This window comes from Anabrus simplex, chromosome 3 (genome assembly GCF_040414725.1).
Source record: "Anabrus simplex isolate iqAnaSimp1 chromosome 3, ASM4041472v1, whole genome shotgun sequence".
Classification (NCBI taxonomy): domain Eukaryota; kingdom Metazoa; phylum Arthropoda; class Insecta; order Orthoptera; family Tettigoniidae; genus Anabrus; species Anabrus simplex.
In genome coordinates, this window is record NC_090267.1 from 177,614,521 (window position 1) to 177,640,590 (window position 26,070).

General features: G+C 37.5%; 1 protein-coding gene across 1 annotated transcript in view; it reads right to left on the bottom strand.

Annotated features, from left to right (window-relative positions):
• Etf-QO (electron transfer flavoprotein-ubiquinone oxidoreductase) overlaps positions 1-26,070 on the bottom strand; it is a 134,109-nt gene that overhangs the window by 61,157 nt on the left and 46,882 nt on the right. Inside the window, exon 5 of the mRNA XM_068227037.1 lies at positions 9,419-9,615. Within this exon, the coding sequence (XP_068083138.1) occupies positions 9,419-9,615 (197 nt within the window). The remainder of the gene's footprint in view (positions 1-9,418; positions 9,616-26,070) is intronic.

Genomic DNA, 26,070 nt, shown 5'->3' on the forward strand with positions numbered 1-26,070 from the left:
TATTATTTCTACACACTGGAATATTTTTTTGAAGTGCCACATAGGGACTTAGTTATTTGACGACGATTGAAAGGACTTTGAATTTTCACAAGTGTTGTGTACCACACTGAACTTACGTTTCGAACTTATTCTAACTTGTATTTTGTGAATCAATTTCTGGAACATTGAAATTTTCCGAGCGTGTAGGATGAACTTGTGCCCTACCGACATAAACTTGCGTGTGAACGATATGACTTGTTTTCCCAAGTGCCTCATTGAATTTACGTCTTGTAAAAACTGTGAAACTTAGAGGACGTTCAACATTACGTTTAATTGTGAAATATGCAATACTTTCCAAGTGCTGCACTGGGACTTGTGTTTTGATTCTTATCCTCATTAAAGACTGTGACAATTCAGAATACGCATGTCGCATTCCCAGAAAGCCTAGAACTTTCCAGTAGTTTGAGTGAATCCATAATTTATGAAGTCAGACTTTTTCTTTCAAATATCATTTTCTTTAATGGCTGTTCACTTCGCCTATTGACGGAACAAGACAGTTTCCGAGTGCTATTTATTCAGTTCATTGCCAATGTGTTTTAAATCTTCAGAAACTATGCATTAAGAACTGTGGTGACTATAATCCTCTAGAACATTCCAATTTACAATAAGCTTGTGTTATGAACTTGCATTTCTACTAGTACAGAGTCAAAATCATCTTGTTCTTCAAGTGATTATTCCAGAACGTTTTATTTAATATCTAGAGTGCAGTAACCATAATTAAAAGGTCATATCTGTTCAGACAGTGCCATGAATGTGTGGAGTGCCGTGCAGAAACCTCAAGTGTGAATTACATCTCAAATCGAACCCAGGAACGTGTGCCAATCTTCGAGACATTCCAGAACCTCGAGACATTGCAGAACTCCTCATCCGAGCAGGGTTGGTCCCTGCCCAGGCGACGTCCAGCACATTCCCAGGACTTGGAGGTACCAACCAGCCACGACACTTCCATGCTGCTGTACGAAGGTGATATGAACTTGCTTTTGATGATCAATAAACTCAATTTACCAAAAGAATCTCTAAAATTGATAACTATACCCCTCTCTGTACCAACTCCAATGATAAAGCTACTCCCTAGGATAAGAACCATGCTCGTTAATTTAATATCAAGCGCCTTAAAGATATGAACACTTTTTACGGGTACAATACATAAATATAATATGTTGAACTATACATTTTTCCAGAGGTCAAAGTGCAGTATTTTGGGCATAAAAACTAACTTGCTAACAATTTAGATATGTTTAGTTTAGATATGGTTCTTTATCAAGCTCAGTATACCTACCACTTTGTTTAGACATTTTGTTAATGAAAGAGTGTACAGTCGAAACTAGTTAAAACGTCCCTCTCTAGCGTATTTCCCTGGTTATTACATCATTATTCCAAAGTCCATGTCCATGTCCTAGTAATACATGTTAAAGAAACCTGGACAGCACATTTACGTCACTCTTTAGTAGGTTCATAATTCCCACCATAAGAAATTTAAATTAGCATTCCCGGCCACATTGCACACATGATGCGTCAGCCACGACTGGCCTGTGTGAGGATTTGGTAGAGAACTTAATTTCATGGCCCTAGCATGTCGGCCTACAGCTGCAGGGAGCATCAGTCTCAATTCAGTCTTTGATGTAGGCGTATGTTTGTTTGGATCCCACAACAGTAGCTCATGTGACGTGCTGTGCATTATTTTACATCTGTAATTGCATTGTGTAACAACGTACGTAAATTAGGCCTACTATACGTATGTATTCAGCTGATGTGTTGGTGCTTAATTTTATATTCGTAAGAAAATTGTGTTACAATGTTCACAAATTAGGCCTACTAACGCAAAGTGGTTTGCAGAACATTCAGTTATGGAGAAGAAGAAAGCTAGACAGTTTACAAATGACAAAAAATGAAAGTTTATTGAGAAAGTGGATACTAATCCACATATGAAACTTATGCAAATCACCCTGATGTTGGACATTCCTACGATAACTTTAAACATAACTGTTGGCGATGTGTATAGTTTGCATCTCTAAGAACGTTTTTCCTTGATGTTGGTGTTCTTAAAACGCATTATTTATTTATTTTATTTATTATAATTGTAAACACTTGTTTTTTTGTTTTCATTGTAGTTATTTTTATGTTCAAACCTAACCTTAAATTTAACAGCGTAATTGTTTTTCATTTTCTAGATTGTTGCCGTTTTATGAAGTTATTCTTTTCCGGTCCCCACAAAAACGTCCAAACCAGTTTTGACTGCATTTGCCAAAATATGTTATTACTTTGCCATTCATTTATAATCAGAATTGGACAAAAAAAGAATTCATTCATTCATATCCTAAAGGCAAGGCCTTGTCGCTGCAACCACATTTGTCTCTCATTTGCTGAGCGTTTCAGATCAACATATTTTTTCAAATTCAGCCTGTCCATCACGGAATCCAGATACTTCTTCCTCGGCCTTCCTCTTCCCTTCTTTTCTGTCTTTGATTTGTTGCCGAGTTATACACAATTCTTCCAAATCATCCCGAACTTCTTTGAACCAATTATTATTGATTTTATTATTCAAAAAGTAATCAAATAGTTGTTTCAGTATCCTGGTGTCTGGCAATCTTGATATGTGACAGAAAAAGGAAATTCTTATTTTACGCATTGTAGATATTATTGATTCACATTCACGATAGACAATGTTGTTAAGCAACAATCTCCACTGTCCATCAACTTGGTGTTTTTTTATTAATAATTGTTCTAAGAATTCTTCTGTCAGTTTTCTGTAATTTGTCTGTTGTAGATTTTACATTTAATTTGAATATAAAGTTTCACTAGCATACGTTGCCTCTGGTTTAACTATGGAATTATAGTGTTTCAGCTTAGCGTTTATTGCAAGATTTTTTTTTTTTTTTAGGTCGGCCAGGCAAGTCTTCGTGCTTGTTTAAATTTAGTTGTTCTGTATTCTATTGCTTCTTTTTCATTTGTGTTCCATGTTATTATTTCCCCAAGATATTTGAATTTCTGAACAGTTTTAATCTCTTTATTACTGTTCAGTTATTACTTTATTACTGGTTCATGTTTGTGGGTTACTGTAGTCACGTCCTAGTTTGTGAACCATGGGCAATGGCTGAGTGGCCTAGTAAGTGGTCCTGAGAGTCGGGATACCAGTTGCTATGGAATGGGAGTGGGCATCTCGGACATATTCTGAGTCATGGCCCTCCTTGTGCTCAGGCGGCTAGGACTATACAATTCACCGGTGGTCCATAACCCGTTAGAGGAGAGATCCTCACTTGGACTATGTGCAAGTAGGGTAGCATCCTGCTTCATGAATTTACCGAGCTCAGAACATTTTAAGCAAGCCTTGGACCTATTGGAGTAATGGAGTCCCACTCCCATTTGACAGGCGAGGGACTCCTTGGAAACAACTTGGCAAACGAAATGGAATTCGATGGGGAGCTATCAATATTAATGGGGCTTATGGAAGAAAGAAGGTAGAACTGGCTGAGTCAGCAAAGATGCATCTGGATGTGCTAGGAGTAAGTGATATTTGGCTAAGGGGAGATGATGAGGAAGAGATAGGAGATTATAAAGTGTACCTGACGGGTGTTAGAAAGGGAAGGGCAGAGTATGGGGTAGGGCTCTTTATCAGGAATACCATTGCACTCAACATAGTTTCTGTTAGGCATGTAAATGAACGAATGATGTGGGTAGATTTATTAGTTGGAGGAATTAGGACAAGAATTGTGTCCGTGTATTCACCATGTGAGGGTGCAGATGAGGATGAAGAAGGGAAGAGGAAGGCCGAGGAAGAAGTATCTGGATTCCGTGATGGACAGGCTGAATTTGAAAAAATATGTTGATCTGAAACGCTCAGCAGATGAGAGACAAATGTGGTTGCAGCGACAAGGCCTTGCCTTTAGGATATGAATGAATGAATTCTTTTTTTGTCCAATTCTGATTATAAATGAAAGGCAAAGTAATAACATATTTTGGCAAATGCAGTCAAAACTGGTTTGGACGTTTTTGTGGGGACCGGAAAAGAATAACGTCATAAAACGGCAACAAGCTAGAAAATGAAAAACAATTACGCTGTTAAATTTAAGGTTAGGTTTGAACATAAAAATAACTACAATGAAAACAAAGAAACAAGTGTTTACAATTATAATAAATAAAATAAATAAATAATGTGTTTTAAGAACACCAACATCAAGGAAAAACGTTCTTAGAGATGCAAACTATACACATCGCTAACAGTTATGTTTAAAGTTATCGTAGGAATGTCCAACATCAGGGTGATTTGCATAAGTTTCATATGTGGATTAGCATCCACTTTCTCAATAAACTTTCATTTTTTGTCATTTGTAAACTGTCTAGCTTTCTTCTTCTCCATAACTGAATGTTCTGCAAACCACTTTGCGTTAGTAGGCCTAATTTGTGAACATTGTTACACAATTTTCTTACGAATATAAAATTAAGCACCAAGCTGTATACGTACGTATAGTAGGCCTAATTTACGTACGTTGTTACACAATGCAATTACAGATGAACAAGATTTTGAAGAGGATTTTGAAGTACAAAAGCATAAGTCTCAAACTAAAAACAGTTGAACGAAAACAATACACTATATCGGACACACAAAGGGCTTCCAGGTCGGAGAGGATGAGAAAGTTCTGGGAGAAGAAAAAGAAGAAATTAACTCAAATGTATTGATTTAAGTGCTCCAATGTGGGCGTAAAATATGTAAATAAATAAATAAATAAATAAATACATAAATAAATAAATAATAATAATAATACTGGTACTGACATGTGGCCTACTAAATAAGGTGTTTTTATGAATTGTCACACGTTTATTTAACACTAATAACAGTGAATGTAAAATGAACTAAAACATTTAAAAATATCGGAACATTCAATGCTTAAGTAGCCTACAGTTTGAATGAAAGTTTGACCAGAAAAAATTTAAAATGAAAAAAAAAAAAAAATTTTTTTTGTTCATTCTGCTTCTGGTATGGACTCATCAAAATACCATTACCCACAAGTAAAATGAGGCACCGGGAATTTTTTTTCAATTTCACTTTCATTTAAAAAGCACATGTCTTTCGTCAGTGTTTCACAAAACAGTTTAGCTCCATCGTTGCACTTGTGAAAATTGGTTACAAAATAAACATCACCATCACTTTCAGTTATGGTACAAACATAATACTTGGAATGTTTCTTGCATCGTGACGCACATGAATCGTTTCTGTTTTAATTTTTCTCCAGAACTGTCCTTTACGGTGATAAAATCTCTTACTCGATGAGATGGCCAACTGATATCATCCCGATTTAGAAATTCAAGAACTTCTTGATTTGGAAGTGAAGACTTCCTGTGCTTGTCGGAGGTGGATGAACTTGCACAAAATTTTGCAGTCAGCGCAGAAACAACTTCCCATTTATTCCGTGGACTCCAAATGCTTTACAGCTTTTCCCAAATGTTGTTGGACTTGTAGTACAGGAAATAACTGTTAATAAGCCTTGAAGTTTCTTCTGAGCTCTGTGTTTCTTCACAGATTCTTGTACCTGTTGGCAACATACGCATAACTGGGCAGGTGTTATTTTCCTTCTTCTCCTTGCATGCCTTTCCCTTCTTTTAAAATCCTTATCATTATTTTTCTCTTCGCGATATCGTTTACAACGTTCCTTGTGAGTAAGCGGCATTATTGAAAATCACCTCAGTTGAAATACGTCCTTTACAAGTGAGTGTGATGCAAAACTGAATCCTGTGGGCAGTGTGTTGCATCACATAATGCATTCCTGTACACGAGGCTCTATGAAAGGGGAACGTGCTCGCGAGAATGTCGTAAACACACGACGTATTTTACTATCAGCTTCGTATGAATCCATTTGAAATTTTAAATGAATCATATAGCAGCTTGAAAGGGTGTGCAGTATTGTTTTTGCATACAAAATTTTATTCAAATTGAGCCACGCACATTTCATCTACAGAAACTTTTATACCTTTTTCGTCGTGTGTTTACATGGCCTGCAGCAATAAATTCATCGCCTTGTTACACCTTATATAAACTGTTAATAACCTAAGTAAGTACTTTACTACGAAGAGAAAGAGTACTAGAATTTTGATACCTTCTCATCATAATAAACAGTAATTCCTAAAACTATTGATAAATATCAAATTAATTTATACTGCACATAAAGATTCAATTAACCACGCAATTAAAAACAGAAAGCCATCAAAAAATGAATACATATCATAAAATTAACAAAATTTCATGTTTTATCTATCATAAAAACAAATTGTTCAGTTTTATTTTCAACTTTACTTCTTTCCTACTTCTTCCTATTCTCTGAAATCAGCCAAGACTAAAACTTCCTTTTCTTATTTTTTTTAAAGTTTGAAGATGTTTACATGGAGAATAAAAATACATGAAAATTACTATAATACACAAAGCTAATGTACCATTACCCAGTGAAACAGTGAGATTTTAATAAATCCTTAATATATTATAGGTGTAAAGCAAGGCGACCCCATATCTCCCAAGCTGTTCTCAGCAGTATTAGAAATGGCCATGTCAAAAATCAACTGGCAAAGTACAGCAATCAAAATCAATGGGAAAAAGGCTGAATAATTTAAGGTTTGCAGACAACATTACACTTTTGGCCAACAACATCGATGAACTACAAAGTCTAATACAAGATCTTGTCTCAGCCTGTCAAAAAGTGGGACTATCCATGAACCTTTCTAAAACCAAAGTAATGCTCAACAAATGGGCCCCAGCAGGAGAGCTGTATGTGGGAAACTCCACATTACAACAGGTCAATGAGTTTGTCTATCTTGGGCAGCTTGTAAACATGAAAGGGGACTTATGACCGAAAATCTTCCGACGTATCAAACTAGGATGGCAAGCTTACGGAAGAAATTCTTCAATCTTCAAATCCAACATGCCAACCCACCTGAAGAAGATAGTCTTTGACCAGAGTGTTCTCCCTGTACTGACTTACAGTTGTGAAACCTGGACATTGAGCGAGTTTGTCAAGCAAAAACTCAGAACAACCCAAAGAGCTATGGAACAGTTCATGCTAGGCTTCACGAAGAAAGACAGGAAGAGAGCAGATTACATCAGGTCAGTCACAAAGGTCAGTGACATTTTAGAAAGGGTGTTTACCCTAAAATGGCAGTGGGCAGGACATGTTGCTCAGAGAACTGATGGTATGTGGACAAAGCTTGTGCTTGAGTGGAGTCCAAAAGATCATCTGAGACCTAGGGGAAGACCACCGGACAGATGGGATAAAGACATGCGTAAGATTACTGGGATCAATTGGCAGAACATCGCTCAAGACCGTCCCAGATGGAGAGACCTCATGAAAACTTACCTTGCTTTGGACTTAAAGAGGCCACATCGTAAAAGCGATTGAATATAGCTGATAGTGATATTATAGGAGTAATAGGATTTTCCAATCGATTTTCTCGAAATTCAATAAGTTCTGTCTTACAACTTTACAGTTACATTAAGTGATCAGTTTTTAACTCTTATAGTGCCAGGCGGCCGATCTATCGGCCATGTGAGCCACTGCTCAAAATGCCGGGGGCCAATCTGTCGGCCATGTTTTTCTTTCGCTTGTATCTTCAACTCCTGCAGCCCGATTACAGCAAAAGTAATACCACCGGATAAATTGAAGCTTTTACTCACTGGAAATATCGATAACATGTGATATCGATGTCAGTGAAGTTTTATAAAAGCGTTCTTTCCACGCATTGCAAGTTTTGCATGTGGTAATCTTGCACTCTGCTGCTTTGCGTCACTTGCTTGTCATCTCGCTTATTTATATGTGTTTATTTACCTCCAATAGTTTAAAGATGGGTAAGTCGACTCCTTGGCTGAATGCTCAGCGATGAAGCCTTCGATTCAGAGGGTCCCAGGTTCGATTCCCGGCTGGGTCGGGGATTTCAATTGCGTCCGATTAATATTTTTGGCTCAGGGACAGGGTGTTTGTGTTTGTCCCAACACTTTCCTCTTCATACTCAGACAACACACCATACTACCAACCACCACAGAAATGCAATAGCAATTACATCCCTCCATATAGGATTGGCGTCAGGAAGGACACCCGGCCGTAAAACGGGACCAAATCCACATGTGCGACACAGTTCGCACCCGCGACCGCAAAAGATGTGGGAAAAGTGGTGGAAGAAGAAGAAATGAAAAGATGGAAAAGTATATGAAAGATGATTAAAATATGCAATGTTTTAACATAAAGTGATTTATTAGTGATTAATTTACTGACTGACAAGTGTTCAAATTAAAGAAGAGGTTATTGTGTATTTAACCTGCATGTGCATGATTTTGTAAAAATTCATAATTCTCAAAAATTAATATCATGAATTGCATAAAATGTAAGTTTTTAAAATTCAAAATTAGCTGAATATTCTCAAAAAGGTATCATACCCATAATAAAAATGCAGTGTAAAAGTAAAAATTAGGTCAAATTTTGAAATTTAAGTTTTTCAAAAAATAATTCAAAGTTCATACACTTTTAAATGAAGAAAATGAAAATTTATTGCAATTATAGTCACACTCACATGTTCTCTATTCATGTGTGTGCTATGGAAAAAAACAAAACAGGGATTTCCCTACAAAAATGTACGTAAGAGAAAGTTTTTCCTTAGTGTGTGCATTTCCATTAAAATTGTCTTGGCATTCTTAGCGCAACCACAGCCTGCCAACAAAAGAGTCAAGCTAGAGACTTCTTGTTTTCACGAAAATGATCACAAATTTATCTACTATCAAAAATATAAAATAAACAAAAAATATGATTTTCCAACTTGAGGTATAATTTCCTGGAAAGGGTCTCAAATATAGATGTGTTATCCCCAGCCTCTGGTCACAAGTCAGATGCACGAGCTCAAAGTACACCAACATGTTATGATAGGCACATGGCTCGAATTTGAAATCTTGGCAGAGTTGAAAACAAGTGAGAGAAAAATAATAATAAATTCAGTTTCCTTTAACTCATATTTACTACTATAGGGAATGTGATTTAAGAAAAATGACTAATAATAATAACTGTGTGCAGGCATTTTAATTTGCTGCCATTTAGGCTGTTTGCATATCAGTTTTGATGTTTTGGTTTACCTCAGTAGATGGCAGAGAAACACATCTCTTTTGAGCAATTTATGGCCAAGTTCTAATTACATCCAGTTAACGCCAAATGTGTCATCAGGTATCTTTTACACGTTGACATTGAACGACATGGTATGCCATGTGGACTTCAAAAATCTAACTACCGCCATCGGCTTTGAACTCAGGATCTTGGGATTTAGAGGCAATACGCAACCACTGATCCACAGTGGAAGATGACTAATCAAAAGGGCAACATGCTAACTAGGTTCCATCGTAAGTAACATACTTTACCTTGGGTGCACCATCTTTCCCAATTCCAACATCATTAGTAGCTATTCCTTTAACACTGCCATCTTCATGATATAGGATCTCAGCAGCTGCATACCCAGGATATATTTCAACTCCTAAAGCCTCTGCTTGCTCCCCAAGCCATCTCACTACATGGCCCAGCCGAACAACATAGTTCCCATGATTGTCCATAGGCATACCTGTACAAAAGTGCATTAAGTGTTGTAGTTTCAAGGTAAAAGAACTTCAATAAAGTTGCTAATGAAGCACAGTGGTAAGAATTTGATAGAAGAGAAGGTTCTCTCCAAGCAATATCCTGGATAATCAATGCTTGGAAACAGGTTATGGTGCCGAATATTTGTACCCATACCTGGAATCTGAGTTCCAATAATCATGAGGACGTAGAATTTTGTAACACCATGAGGATGACAAAAATATAAATTAAAGTAGCCGGTTACACTGTCAATTTGGACTGCTACGTCAACATTGATTATAACATCCCAATCAACAAGCTTGAATACACTGACTGACAAAAAAATTGAAGAGTTACAATTCTCTAGAATGGCCACCAGAGTGCATTGGTGTTGGTCGTGTTTAGTGATGTTACTAGGCCTGGTACAGTATATAAGGGGAGTGAACAGCGTCAGATGTTGAGTGTTCACTGTGAAGGACACGGAGATGCCACGTACTTGTGTGAGACAGCGTTATCAGCACCCGACAGAGTTTGAAAGGAGCCTCATTGTGGGTCTCCATTTGGCCATCTGGTCGAATCATGTAATATCCAGATATGTGGGGCATTCAGATCTAACAGTGGCCTGATGTTGGACTGCCTCGGAATGTGAGGGCAGGCATACTCGTCGTCAAGGTTCCAGTTGACCACGCCTGACCACCACAAGGGAGAACTGCCATATTGTGCACCAAGCACATCCTAACACCTTCACACCTGTGTCTGCCATTCGAGAACAAGTAATGTACTCCCTGCAACATTCTGTGTCATCCCGCACCATTGGTCGGGCACTAGCAGCAGCTGGACTAGGGAATTACCGTCCCATGTGTAGGTTGCCATTAACACCACAACACAAACGGCTGTGTTTGGAGTGGTGCCAGACTAGGAAGCATGGATTACTGATGAATGGCATTGCATTATCATACCTGCCAACTTTACAAAACAAAAAATCAGGAGATTTTGATATGAAAATCAGAAAAAAATAAGGAGAAACAGGAGATATGATTGGTCAAAAGGGCTTATTCTACATGTCTTGCGCAATACAGGAGTACTATGGTATATATTATAAAACACTTATTGTCTCAAAACCTGACTGTTGCTATACGAGGCTACAAGGCTAAAAGTTACACATCTCTATTCCCTTAATTATAAGCTATACATTTCATTTTTTTGTTTCATATTGCAACTATAAGAATAAACTGACAAGAGGGTCGACCTTTTCAATACAATATATCAAGTAAATGATATTACATAAATCTTGGGACTAGTTTCATCCACTTAGTGGCCATCTTCAGCCAAATAAAAATTAAACAAAATATGTGGTAACTAAAACATATGTATACCAGACAAAGACAATGCTTTAGGAATAATCATAACATTAAGCTATATGTAATAATAAAATTTAAGGTTATGATCTTCTTGTCACAATGTGATGTCTTAAAGTTGATTTAGGACCTCAGGCAAAGACGTAAATCTCTTAATGTCTGATGTGGAACAAAGACTGACTTGCTGGAGGAAGCAGACAGGCCATGTAAACAAAGGAATGGAAATGAATATCGTGGAAATGTTTTATATATCGTTGGATCAACGAGTCAATTTTAATCACAATCTGAATGAATCCATCGAGAAAACACACATTCTTTACGAGGCCATCCACCCCCTTATTCTCAAGACATATCTAGGTAGAACAACGCAGCAACGGATCACTCCCCCAGTCTCTCACTTCCCCTCCACACCACAGCCAATCCAAAGCAAGTCACCGCCCTCTCCCCACCAGACTCAAAGCCAGCAATAAGCTTCACACAGACACAGACGAGCAGTGCATCTCCTACTTTTCTGGCAGCAGGTTAACGAGAGCGAGGAAAAAGGGAGTAAGTACTATCAAACCCCTTTCCAATAATTAAACCCGAACACACACATTGGTTCTCATTTCTTTCTTTCTTCTTCTTCCTCAGACATCCACCTTTTATGATACTGTGCAATACAACCAAGGCCAGACCGTTATTCAACAACAACAGTTTCAACAATCAAGCAGATGTTACAAAACAACGAAGGGTGTTCCTCCAACTCCTCAACTAATCGTTTTAACTGAAAATTGTATTAACATGGGCACTTTACAGATCATCAAGTTGGATACGTTGTTACCCTGCATCGACGATTCAACTACGAATATTTGAACATTTTAACATATGTTTCTTATCTCCACAGTAGCAAATCAGAACCTCACAGTATTCCCCAACTTCAAGTTTTTTTGCATTATCTTAAAACTCTGTTCAAAACTGTACAAACACACTGCAGTCATCTGTGACCTGGATCCTAGGACGTTCTGTAAATATCAATGTGTTTTATGTCATACGAAGGTATTCCCAAAAATAAGGTCTCCATTTTTTTAATAAATACATAAACCTGTTTCTTTCTACAATGGTTTACATCATTTTGCAGCTTCAACATTTAGCTATTTTTCTACATAATTACCATTTTGGTTGATGCATTTTTGTAGACGCTGTTACAGTTTTTGTATGCCCATGTCATACCAGCTTGCCGCCAGGCTGTTCAGGAAGTTGTGAACCTCATCTTTCACCCCGTCGTCGGTGCTGAATCGCTTTCCAGCCAAATGTTCTCTCAACTTAGGGAATAAGTAATAGTCACTGGGCGCCAAGTCAGGACTAGAGGGTGTGTAGGTGATGATGTTCCACTGAGACTGTTGCAGGAGAGCAACAGTTTGCCGGATTATGTGCAGGCGAGTGTTGTCATGGAGAATGTTTACGCCCTTGCTCAACATTTCTCTTCTCCGATTCTGAATTACCTGTCTGAGTTTTTTCAGGGTCTCACAGTACCTATCAACGTTAATTGTGGTCCCAGCGGGCATAAAGTCGACCAACAATACCCCTTTTAGATCCCAAAACACAGTTGTCATGACTTTACCGGCAGACTGTGTTTGCTTGAATTTCCGCGGCTTTGGCGAAGAGGAATGCCGCCACTGGCGTGATTGTTGCTTGGTCAGTAGTGGTGTGACGCCGGTTCTGATCCACTTTGGGGTGGGGGGTGGAGTGGGGGGTGGGCGGGGGGCGTGGTCTGTGCTCTGATTGGTTGGGGGGTGGGGGTGTGGGCGTGGCCTGTGCTCTGATTGGTGGGTGGGTGGCGGGGCTTTGCACTGATTGGTGGGTGGGGGCGGGGCTTTGCTCTGATTGGTGGAGGTGGGGGAGGGTGGGTGTGTTGGTCTGTCTCTGTGGGGGGAGGTGAGCGTGCGTGCGCGCGCGCGCGTGCAGGGTGGTGGGGGCGGGGTGTGGCCTCCACCCCCTTGGCGGAGGGGGGTTACGTTTCCCCCCTTTGTGCAGCTGTGTGTGTGTGTGTGGCAGGTGCGCGCTCCCCTCCCGCTGAGTCAGCCTCGCTCCCCTCCCCTCGCTCCCCCGCTGAGTCAGTCTCGTTCATCCCCCTCGCTCCCCCAGCTGAGTCAGCCTCGTTTCCCCCGCTTCCTTTGTTCTTTTGTGTGTGTGTGTGTGGCAGGTGCGCTCTCCCACTGAGTTGGTTTGCACGTGCGCTCTCCCGCTGAGCCAGCATCCTTTATCTTCTATTTTTAAACATGCATGCACGTGCACCCTCCCGCTGAGTTGGCTTGCACGTGCGCTCTCCTGCTGCGATGAGTTTAGTATATATATAGCCAACATTCGTTTGTGGAAACGTATTCGCTGGTTCTGCGACCTTGCTTGTGTACATCAGTGATCTATTACATATATCCTTGATTGCTGCTCGCGCTGTTCGGGATTGACCAGAGATTTGATTCACACCTAATCTTTTGGTAAGTTTTTTTCTCTCTGTTTCTTTGTAACGCAATGTAATAAGTTATAACTTGATTGAATAGAGAGGATAATATTAGGATTTCTTTTTTTTTGGTTTCAGAGTGTGATTTAACTGTTTGCCATCAAGTTATGGACTTGTTGAAGAAACTTTCTACTTTATCTAAATCAAGAGGAAGCGAGTATAGACCGCTAGATCAATTAGCGGTCAATGGAGTTTACAATGTGCTCTCGTACCGAGCTGTTAAAACTCGGTACGGGAGGCGAATTGTTGCAGATATTTTAGAAAAATCTGGTGACGAAGAGGTGGCAACATCAGTATTTTTACCAGCTCAGTACCAAGAACTAACCGATAACGACGTGGAGGAATTAAATCAAAGAGGATTGAAGCTCATATATAAAGGCAAAATAAATTCACGTAACGAGGTAGATTTTGTTAAATAGAAAGTTTAAAGTGTTTGCTTTAACATTGTTCATGCATGTATAGGGGGAAGGGTAGTCTGCTGAGGAGGAGAAGGCGCTAGAATCTTCCCTACCTATGTTTTATCTACCATAGTTTTTAGCTGTGTTTATATGTGTGCCTAAGCTGTTTTTTGTTTATATGTGTGCCTAAAATATGAAATATAAGCATATAAGTGTAAGACAGAGAGAAGGAATCGAACAGTTAGTTATAGTTTCTTCATGTCTTGAGGGTTGTAAGGCAGAAGAAGTAGAAGAAGACTGTTGGTTAAACAATATTACACCCTTAACGTTTACTGTATACACATCAGATTCTTCGAAAGAATACTATCAAGAGCACAGGAAAAATGTTGATGAGTGTGTGTTACGTGTGATATTACAGACTCCAGGGTTGGATAAAAATGCTCATTTTTTAATAATTTCTGGTTATAACTACAAAACTCTAAGGTTTGAATCGAATGTGATAGTGTTTACTGATATGTACAGTAAGATATATCAACAGCATTTGTTATGCAGTCTTCAAGATGAGTGTGATTCCGAACTAATTCACTGTTCTTGTGACGTTATACATTCCCCGTATTCGTGGATTCAAAAACAGTTATTGAACTACAATACGGATGTACATACTGTGTACAGCAACTGTCATTACTGTCTATTTAAAGTAAAGAAATTATGTCAAATGTATTAATGTTGATTGATATGTACAGTAAGGTATATCATTAGCATTTGTTATGAAGTCTTGAGAACAAGTGTGATTTGAAACTAATTCCTTGTTCTAGTAGCATTATACATTCCTTTCGCAATGGTGGATTCATGCGGATGTACATAACTGTTATTGTTGTTTTTTATTAAAACATAGAGAAATTAGGTAAACAATGATGGAACCAAAACGTTTGAGGTTATCGGAAGAACTTTCCTTTTCTTTGGATAATGTAACAAACAATCATAAATTTGAAGAATTTTTAAGTGACACATACACCTCCGTAGAGAGTATGTTAGAACAATGTGGTTTGGACAGAGGGTTGAATGTGTCTGTAGACGTTATTCCATCAACTCATCTTTCAATCTATGAACCCACGTTAATTGAAAATACAAATGAATTGAATACATATTGGGTAAATCTAGTTGACAGTCTAAAGAATTGTATACAAAACAATTGTTTAAGCAAAGTAACTGTAAGAGTAGAAAAATGTTGTATGGCTTGGACATTACTAGAAACTAGTTACAGGACGCGTATGTTTACTGGGTCAATTAGAAATAGTTGTGAGTTGAAGGATCCTAAATTGTTTTTGGAAAGGTGTTACATATGGTTTAAAAAGTATGTGCAAAAAGCGTTAGAAAGCAGTGCGCTTAAAGTAAACACATCATTGATATCTGAACACATATTGCCTAGTTCGGATCAGACAACTAAACTTCACACCAACACCAAAAATCATATTATTACTATTGCAACAGATTTACGAGAGTGGTATGAAGAAAATGTTGTGCAAGAGACCTTAACCAAATTGAGTCGCTATCCAGAGAGAGATTCTGGGTGGGCTCTTAAGTCGCTGTTGGAACTGCGAATAAACATAAATTCATATGTAGGATTTCATGCGGGTCACCATTTGAAATTACCTAAAGCCATACGGGATAAGAAAGCTGTTGTTAATGTACAATGCAACGATGACGACTGTTTTGCATGGTCAATTGTAGCTGCTCTTAACCCAGCAAGAACGCATACCGAGCGTCGATCATCATATCCAGACTATAGAAGTGTTTTAAACTTAGAAGGAATTTCATTTCCTATGGAAATACAAAAGTTGTCTAAATTTGAAAACCAAAACGATATATCAGTAAATGTGTATGGAGTAATGTATGAAAATGGAAAGTGGATGTATGCAGGGCAAGATAGCAATCAACCGTTTACAATTGTACCTATTTACATTACAAAGAAATTAGAGGGTTCTGCAAGGAAGCATGTAAACCTATTGCTGCTCCAAACGGAACAAGATAACGTTGTATACCATTTTTCGTGGATCAAATCTCTATCTCGGTTAGTGTCTTCAACAGTTAACAAACATAATCATAAGATCTATGTGTGTGAACGCTGTTTATCATACTTTGGTACACAACTCAGACTAGATAACCACATGGTTACGTGTAGTCAATTTAATCCTGTAAAGTTAGAAATGCCGAAAGAGAATGAAAAAATAATCAAGTTCATTCATTATAAACATAAAGAAATAGTTCCTTTTACTATTTATGCTGACATCGAATGCGTTTTGAACCCGATTGACACGGCTATGCCAAACAATGAAACTTCCTATACAGCTCCCTTGAATTATCACAGAGCGCACAGTATCGCTTACTATTTGCATTGTTCTTACAATGAAACATACAGTAGATTTAATTTATATCGCGGAGACGATTGTTGCGAATGGTTTGTTAGAGAATTATCTAGTATTGTTCAAGATATAGCACATTATTATGCTCAAGTAGTTCCGAAAGAGGAACTTAATAGAGATCAGGAAGAAGAATATTTAGGAGCAATTACTTGTCATATTTGCGAAAAAGAGTTTGTCGCAACAGATGTTAAAGTTAAAGATCATGACCACTTAACTGGAAAATTTCGTGGTGCTAGTCACCAGTGTTGTAATCTACAGTACACCTTACCGAATTACATACCAGTTTTTTTCATAATTTGAGTGGATACGATAGTCATTTTATTATCAAACAATTGTGTGAGAAGATTGTAGAGGTAGAGGAGAATGATGATAATGCGAGTGAGGTATTTAATCCAGGAAGGGTGACATTAATACCTACTAATACAGAACGCTATAAGTCGTTTACTAAAGTTGTTCCTGTTGTTGATAGTAAAGCTTTCAGGTCGTTGCAATTACGATTTCTTGATTCATTCAACTTCTTAGGCAGTTCATCAGAGAAATGTGCTTTGTACATGAACAATGATGCTAAACATATCACGCGGAAATATTTTCCAGATGCTGTTCATTTCGAATTGATGTGTCAAAAAGGTGTTTTTCCTTACGAATATGTAAAGGAAATAAGCGTATTAGATGAAAGAAGTTTACCACCAAAAGATATGTTTGGTAGTTTGCTTACTGGTAGTTCTATTTCTGAGATAGAATATGAACGAGCACAACGTGTATGGAAAACTTTTAATTGTGTTACTTTGGGTGACTATTCAGATTTGTATTTGAAAACTGATGTGCTACTTTTAGCAGATATTTTTGAAAATTTTAGAAAGGTGTGCAGAGAGACTTATGGGTTGGATCCTGCTCATTATTTTACTGCTCCTGGTTTAGCTTGGAGTTCGCTTCTAAAGACAACAAAAGTTCACATAGAACTCATCACCGATGTGGATATGATGCAATTTGTAGAAAGAGGTATTCGAGGAGGAGTAGTATATTGTGCTCATAGGTATGTTGAAGCTAACAATAAATACATGAGCGATTACAACCCAGAAATACTCGACTCTTACTTACTGTACTTGGATGTAAATAACCTATATGGGTGGGCTATGATGCAGTATCTCCCAGTAGGCAATTTTTCTTGGGTAGAAAATGTAGATGAATTTGATGTGCTAAATGTAGATGATGAATCTGAAATAGGTTATATTTTAGAAGTGGATTTATCATATCCTAAAGAAATACATGATTGGCATAACGATTTTCCACTTTGTCCTGAAATGAGGAAATCTCCTGCACAAAAGGCTCTTCCTAAACTTATGACAACACTACATAATAAACATCGGTATGTGTTGCATTATCGAAACTTGAAACAATGTTTAAAGTATGGTTTGCAATGTTTAAAAATTTACAGAATACTACAATTTAATCAAGCTCCTTGGATGAAACCTTACATTGAATTGAATACAGAAAAACGTAAGCAAAGCACAAACGATCTTGATAAAAACTTTTTCAAGTTAATGAATAATTCCGTTTTTGGTCGCACACTAATGAATGTGAGAAAGTTTAGGGATGTTAAATTGACGACACGTTGGGATGGACCTTTTGGTGCTGGGCGTTTAATAGCGCAACCTACCTTTAAGAAACGAGTCATTTTTGATGAATCGTGTGCAGCTATTGAAATGGAAAGGGTGATAGTCAAGAGCGATAAACCAATGTTTGTAGGAATGGCGATATTAGACTTATCTAAAACAAAGGTAGTTGATTTTCATTATGCGTACATGAAGCAAAAGTATCCAAAGGAGGGGGACCTTACATTAGTGTATACTGATACAGATAGCCTTATTTATCATATAAAAACTAAGGATGTTTACGCAGATATAAAGGAAGATATTGCTGAATGGTTTGATACAGGAGACTATTCAGAGGATAATCCTTACAGAATTCCTAGAATGAATAGACGTGAAATAGGCTACATGAAGGATGAATTGTCAGGTGTGTTGTTTTGTAAATTTATTGGACTTAGAGCAAAAATGTATGCTATAAAAACAGAAAAGAAAACTGTAACAAAAGCCAAAGGTGTAAAATCTACAGCGAATTTGACAATAGATGATTATGAGGAGTGTTTCAGAGAAAATAAGCATATGATGAAAAATCAGTATTCTATACAATCAAATCTTCATCATGTGTTTACTGTGTGTCAAAACAAAGTAGTTTTAACACCAGATGATGATAAACGATACATCCAATCAGATGGTATTTCAACTTTAGCGTGGGGTCATTACCGCATTGATGGTGATAGTAAAGAAGTATAAGAAGTATGATGTTTCATGTACTAATTAAAATGTATGTACAGGAACTAATAAATTATTTGTGTACCTATTTGATTGTTATTAAAGTATAAATGAAGTGATTATATATGTAATTAAATGTAAAAGAGCTAGTTTGTAAAAATAAAAAATAATAAATTTATATATATTGCTTGTTTTTATTTTAACAATAAGGAAGGTGGTGAAATAAATAATACACAAAAGAGGTTATATGATATTTATTTAATCAAGACACATATACAAAAAATGTGTATATATAAACATAATTACACCATCTTTTTTATTATTTATTCCTTTGGACAGCAAGAACTATTATAATACATCTCCTTCACCTTTTTTTGTTTACACATACGACAGTCCTTCTTCATACTGGGAGTACCATCTATTTGAGTAGTAGCGTTTGGATCGTTGTTGAAGTAATGTTCATAACAATATTCATATTCAGGATGTTTTTCCTTGAATTCATCTGGCAGTATGTTCCAAAGAAAAGGAAGTTGATGATCAGCAAGCGAAATCAGAATCTCATCGGGCATATAACACCAGTCCAGAGTGTTGAATGATTTAAGTCCACTATGACGATATTTGTTTATAGAAGCACTCACCATACGCATAACATTACTCTCTTTAGAGAGCCAATCATGCATGTGTTTATTATGCCATAACGCACATTTCTGTTTTTCTTCTTGATGTAGTTCACACGGAAAGTATTCATCATCACTGGTTTCTTCTGCTGTCAAGGCTGCTTTCGAACATCCGTACATTGACAAATCAGCAACAGGTTTAGAAAAAACAGTTTTAAACTCTTCACCCAATCCGTTCACCACAACGAAACATTTGTTTTGTAAGTCTTTTAAAAATTTTTTTAACTTATCTTGTTTGTCGAATTTAATTAAAGCTGCACAACTAAAGTCAGCATCCTTGGTGTATTCACAGAAAGCACATTCAACTCGCCCATTTTCCAAAGGTTTCAGATCGATGAGAACTAGTGGAGACTGTTCCATGATGAAAGAGAAGTACACGCACATGGAGTGAAGGTTTCCTCTTAGCCCACATCTCTTTTATAGTAACTCCATCAATAAACACTTTATAGATGGCGACACGAGCGCGGTGAAGGAAGCGTTGATTTATGACGACACCACCCTATTCTTCAGTCATACCTATTTTTAAGTTCTAGTACAGTATGTTCCATAATAACAGAGAAGTATGCAAGCATGGCGAGTGTTTCTTCTCAAGTCTACATCTGTTTTATGGTAACTTCTCCGCTAAGTGGTTTATAAGCCACAATTCGGTCATGAAGAAGAAGTGCGTAAAGAGATGTATTCGCAGGAATGTCGGTGTCGGTTTCAAATTCTACACGAATGTCGACTGGAGATGAGCGAATAGAGTCATTTTGGTGAGAACAATCGATAATAATCAAAGGTGCCAATGTTTTAAACTCTAGTCTACCAAGCATAGGTCCAACGATTTCATTTTCCTCTAATGAGTAATAAACAGCTTGAAATTTTGTATACATATCATACAGTTCGGAAAAGTCTCCAGCACTTATTTTAACACGTATGTCTTCATTTGGATAATATTCCTCATTGAGAAAGACTTTTAGTTTAGAAATATTACAATGATCAAACACACAAGCATTAGTGCTTTTTTTCTTTCTGTCAGTTTGAAATCCGAAGATAATAAAACGTGGTTTTTCTAGTTGTGAAGATGCTTTTTATTGTCCAATTCATTCGTTTGGTTGCAGGCAGAGAAGGAAGTTCATACAATTCCCACGATCGAAATGCGATTTGCAAGTTCTCATTTCTTTCTACAATGTTAAGCATGCGTGCTTGTTCTTGGTGGGAGAGAGAGAGTGAAGGCACCTTCCAATAAATATCCTCAATAATTATATTAGAGTTATCATTATCTTCTGTAGATTTGAGGGTGCAATTATCGTTGCTACTTCTAATTAATACTAGTTCGTGGGAGCAACCTGTGATACACTTTTGATAATCTTCAGCAAAACCTAAAATATTAGAAAGAGGCATAACGATGTGAAAGTAACCTGTTGTAGGGTCAGCTAGGGCATAACCTGGACTGACAGGGAACCAACCGGTATTTTGGAGATTGGTTGTAGATTTCGTTGATGCAAAAGTCTTCATAGTACTTGCTATTCCCAAATTCCTTGTTCGATCGATTTCTGTACCATTAAGTTCATATCGACATTCGCTGAAGAGAAAAGCACCGAAATTGCTATCTAGGGTAGCAGAAGTGGATATAGCTCCTGCTCCGTTTGTAACTTTACCTATAACGTGAAGAGAACTTTTTGAAGGCAACAGATGGTATTCTTGCTTGCGTGCTGGGATTCGTATTTCATCATTGTATCCGAATGTTGTACCTGCGTAAGGGCGATAGGTTCGCTCCTTAACAGCAGTAATAGAACGATTGAAAACAGGTTTTTCTTCTATGTTTAGCGTACGAAACATGGTGGAGGTGTTGTTTACCATACAAAAGTTTAGCTCACTATGAGCAAAACACGGAGTGTGTTTTACCTTTATAAGGACTGATAGCACAAAAACTTAAAACTTTCGTTTGTAACTGTTGTACATATTGGGTGTACGTGTGTCCGTTTGTAATAACTTTATGATCCCGCCTGTAACTGAACTTATAACGTGAGGATTACAAGAGATAGTATCCTTGCTCGCGTAATAGGGGATTCGTATTTCATCATTGTATCCTGCAGTACCCGAAGTAGAATGATTGAAAAACGGTTTTTCTTCTTTTGGCGCTTGAGACATGATGAATATGTTGTTTACTCTATAAAGGCTTAGCTGACTGTAGGTGAGAACGAGGTGTGTCTGTTTAGTTTTATATCTTTATAAGGGTAAAGAACTTTGTATCCTAAAGATTCCAGATATCGTTTGTTGCTTAATGTCAATGGTTTTAGATAGATGTGGTTCGAAGCTTTACGTTCTCCACTACCACTTCTATCGCTTGTATTTCTGTAGACGATTCCCATGTGTTCATTCGATAGGTCGTATGTGAAGCGTAACCGAAAGGTTTTCGTCAAGTAAATCAACCTTATTTTCAGTTTGATCTTTGAGAGTCACAGTGATGTTGTTTACACTTTGTAAGGCAATAGGATAATAAATGATAGGTAAGGGTTGCTCAACTATTTTATACCCTGGAGCAACGTTAGGATAAAAATCGTAAATGGAATGTGTACGTTTTCCGTTTAAAAATGCACCGCTTGCAATATTGCACTCTACACGGATAACGTTAATGTTCGAAATGCAGATAGGGGAAGGTGAGATATTAGTTGTGTTTGGTTTCAAAATAGTTCGCCCGAAACCAAGAATAGGTGCCAAAGAATCGTCAACGGTGAAATCGATTGTATACTTGCTGTAAAGTTTTGATTTTAACGTATGTTTGTCAAAGGTTAAAGTAAAATTACTGTTGGGTCTGTTTGTACCATTCTTTTCGTATTCATGTGTTTGATCAGGAGTATCTCCTATTCGTGCAAACTTTCTATTTAAAACATCTATAAGATCCTGAATTTCATACATTCCTGGTGGTATCTTTATATCATGATTGATATCTTTATGTTTACCTACATACCTAATTCTCAGAAGATTATTATTTTTAGTTATGTTAGGAATCGTGTATGAGGTATACAAACTCTTCATGCCTACTTCGTACGAATAGTCATCTAAAACAAGCGCTGGAGATAGTTCCATGCTCAATTCCGACCCATTTCCAGTCAACGTGTACACCGACTCCTTTCTACTCTTCATGATGAATGATGTGTTGTCAACACTTATCAGCAGTATTTATAGTTAGTAGAAACTGTAGACATAAATGTTCACAAATAACGCTATCAAAAGATTGGTATCGTTCGTAGTTATATAGAATACGGTTACAACCACGCAAATAGCGTGATACTTCACAAGGTGGTCTCAAATCACCAAAACTGTCAAAATAGTGTGCATGCTTCCCTCTTTTATATATTGCTACCCAGTGTGAACCTGAAAGGGAAGAGGGTTCTAGATTTACAATACAACTCTCGTTTTTGTGTGCGTACTTAGGCAACGTGTCTCTCATGTAAACACCACGAAAATAAGGAATTCCTAACTGTAAGGCATACTGATGTAATTCAATGTTAGAGAGCGGTTTGTATGGTAGTTTCAGAGGTATAGACCCAATCCTTTTTTGTAAGGAGCTAAATAGAGACCTTTTCCGCCCCGTAAAGCTACTGCTTCCATGACATGGTTGTGACGTTGCATCTCGGACAGTTGCTCTCTTGCTTTTTTGGCTTTGTTTATAGCGTTCACTACACCTGCCGCTCCTCCCGCTAGGCTTCCTAAGGCTGATAGGCCTGCGAATAGTGGAATAAGTGGAATAATCCCCCCCAACTTTTTTTGTGGTAATGGGATAACTCTTCTTCTTTTTCCTACACTGTTGTTGTTCTTGTTGTTGTTTCCTACAGCTTTGCGTGCAGCTCTGAGTGCTGCGGAAGCTGCCTGCTTGATGCCGACACCTGGTCCTAGACGTGCGAGCGCAGAGCGAGCTTTCTGAATAGCTAACAATAAATGGTTTTTTCTTTTTTGTCTTCTTTGTTTTCCAGCTCCTAGCTTTGCCTTGCCTTTCATAATTCCAGCCACGGCTAACGCCGCAAGCCTTTCTCGTACGCTTGCGTCCCGTGACTTGACTCGAGCCCAAGCCTTAGAAGCTAATACTCGATCGGCTTCACGTCGATGATTTGCATCAGTTTCTTGGTACGCAATATCGTGCTCTTTGCACGCTTTATCTAGAGGATTGATGCCTGGATCACCACGTTTCAACCGTTTTTCGAGTCGGGTGCCTGGTCCACAATACTGGTAACCTGGAATGTGTGCTTCAAATGGGAGGTGGTCAATACCTTTGTTTATAATTTTATTCAATAACCCACGTCCACAACAAGTCTTCTTCTTCTTCTTCTTATTTTTCTTCGTCTTCTTTGTTGTACTAGTAACGTTGTTGTTACTCGTTCGAGTGACAAACATCGTGTGAAAGCTTTCACCTCAAGGTAAGCATATATATATAAGCATGCAGGTGATGCATATCATTCAGTCCGCTATGGTTAAAACGGTAAAACAAACCATCTCTCTACCTGTTCGTGTAATAGAAGACGGTGATGGAGGAGGAGAACAAAATGCTGTGCGACGCCACAGTGTTCTCCTTCCAAACTCTTTGCGTTGTATCATATGTGGTCCATCGAATTGTGGAAAAACTAATCTTATGATTAATCTGTTGGAACACCCAAATGGTTTGCGTTTCGCCAACGTCTACGTCTATTCGAAATCGTTACAGCAAAGTAAATATGCTCGCTTAGAAAAGGTGCTGGCTTCCATTCCAAGTATCTCCTATTACAGCTATTCTGAAAACGAAGATGTTATACGTCCTGAAGAAACAAAACCTCACTCTGTGATTATTTTCGATGATGTAGCGTGCGATAAACAAAGTATTATGAAAACATATTTTAGTATGGCTAGACATTTTGGTGTTGATGTGTTTTATCTATGTCAAACTTACACCTGTCTACCCAAACATTTACTTCGAGATAACGCAAATTTTATTATATTATTTAGACAAGATGTTGGAAACCTAAAGCATGTGTACGATGATCATGTTAATACGGATATGAGCTTCGATGAGTTTAAGGAACTCTGCGCTCAGTGTTGGAATGAAAATCGATATAGTTTCCTTGTTATCGATAAAGATAGTGAATTACATAACGGACGGTATCGTAATGGATTCGATAAGTATTTCGATACACGGAAGGTATAAATACTGCGAATATAATATGGATCATGTTCATTTGATCTACTGAGTAGTGAGTGTAAACATCATGGAGGTATGTGGAAATGTTAAGGTTGCTGTATCTTACCCAGTACTGGAAGATGATATACCAACTAAGGCTTATGTGGATGGTATTTTGTTTGAAGCTGTAGCCAATAACTTATACCGCACTGAAGATGGAGATTATTCATTAAATAATAAGCGACTACGTTGTGTAGCCGACCCTATACTTGAAAATGATGCATGTAATAAAAAATTTGTTGTAGATTCTCTTAACGAATTCAAGAAAACAATTGTTAACAATTCTGGAGTGGGAAGTTTGGAATTAGGATCCACTACAGTTACCGGAATAGTAAATCAAAACACAGCTCCTAATGCAGTGACCTTGGAACATCTTCATAATTATACACATTCTAAAGAGTATTTAGACGAATCAGTTGTAAAAGAACTTAATGAATTGAAACGTAAGGTTGACACTTACGCTGATATTTTTGATATTCAAACAGAGAGTGATATAGATGTTAAGAAAAGAAGACTAACCGGTTTAGAAGATCCGAGAAAACCTCTTGATGCGGTAAATAAACAATATTTGGAACTGTATGCATCTAGTCAGGAAGATGTTAATGCTGTTGTAGAAAGCATAAACCAAGCTGTAAACGAACTCAAATCAAACTTAAATAAGCAAAATGACATTATAGAAGTAAACACTGATAACCTCAATATACACAATAAACGCATATCTAAAGCTTCTAATCCAATTGATTCTCAAGATGTTGTTACGTTGCATCATCTTGAGAATTATGCATATAACAAACAATACACAGACTGTGTGATAGCCAACCATCAAAATGATATTAATGAACTTAAACAGAACGTTGCTCACTTTGATATAAAAGAAGAAACCATTAACATAAAAGGTAAACGTCTATCTGATGTTTCAGACCCTGAAAATGATCAAGATGCTATTACTCTACACCACTTAAAAAATTATGCATACAACAAACAGCATACCGATAGCATAGAGGCTAACTATAAGCAAGACATCACTGATCTCACTCATATAACTGATGTAGTAACCAATGATATCAATAAACTTAACAATAACGTTACCAATCATGTTGCTCACTTTGATATAAAAGAAGATACTATCAATATAAAAGGCAAACGTCTATCCGGGGTTTCAAACCCCAAAGAAGCTCAAGATGTGGTGACTTTGCAGCATCTAGAAAGTTATGCATGCAGCAAACAACATACTGATAACATAGAGATTGTCTATAAGCAAGATATTGCTGACCTTAAAACCCGTATATCAGATGTGGTGGTCAAAGATATCAATGAACTCAAAAATAACGTTTGCAATCATGTTGCTCAGTTTGATATAAACGAAGAAACCATTAACATAAAAGACAAACGACTATCTGGGGTTTCAAACCCTAAAGAAGCTCAAGATGTTGTCACTTTGCAGCACCTAGAAGATTATGTGTACAACAAACAGCACACCGATAATATAGAGACTAATTATAAGCAAGACATCGCTAATCTTCAAACTCACATAACTGATGTAGTAGTCAATAATCTTGATGAACTTAAAAATAACGTTACCAATCACGTTGAGCACTTT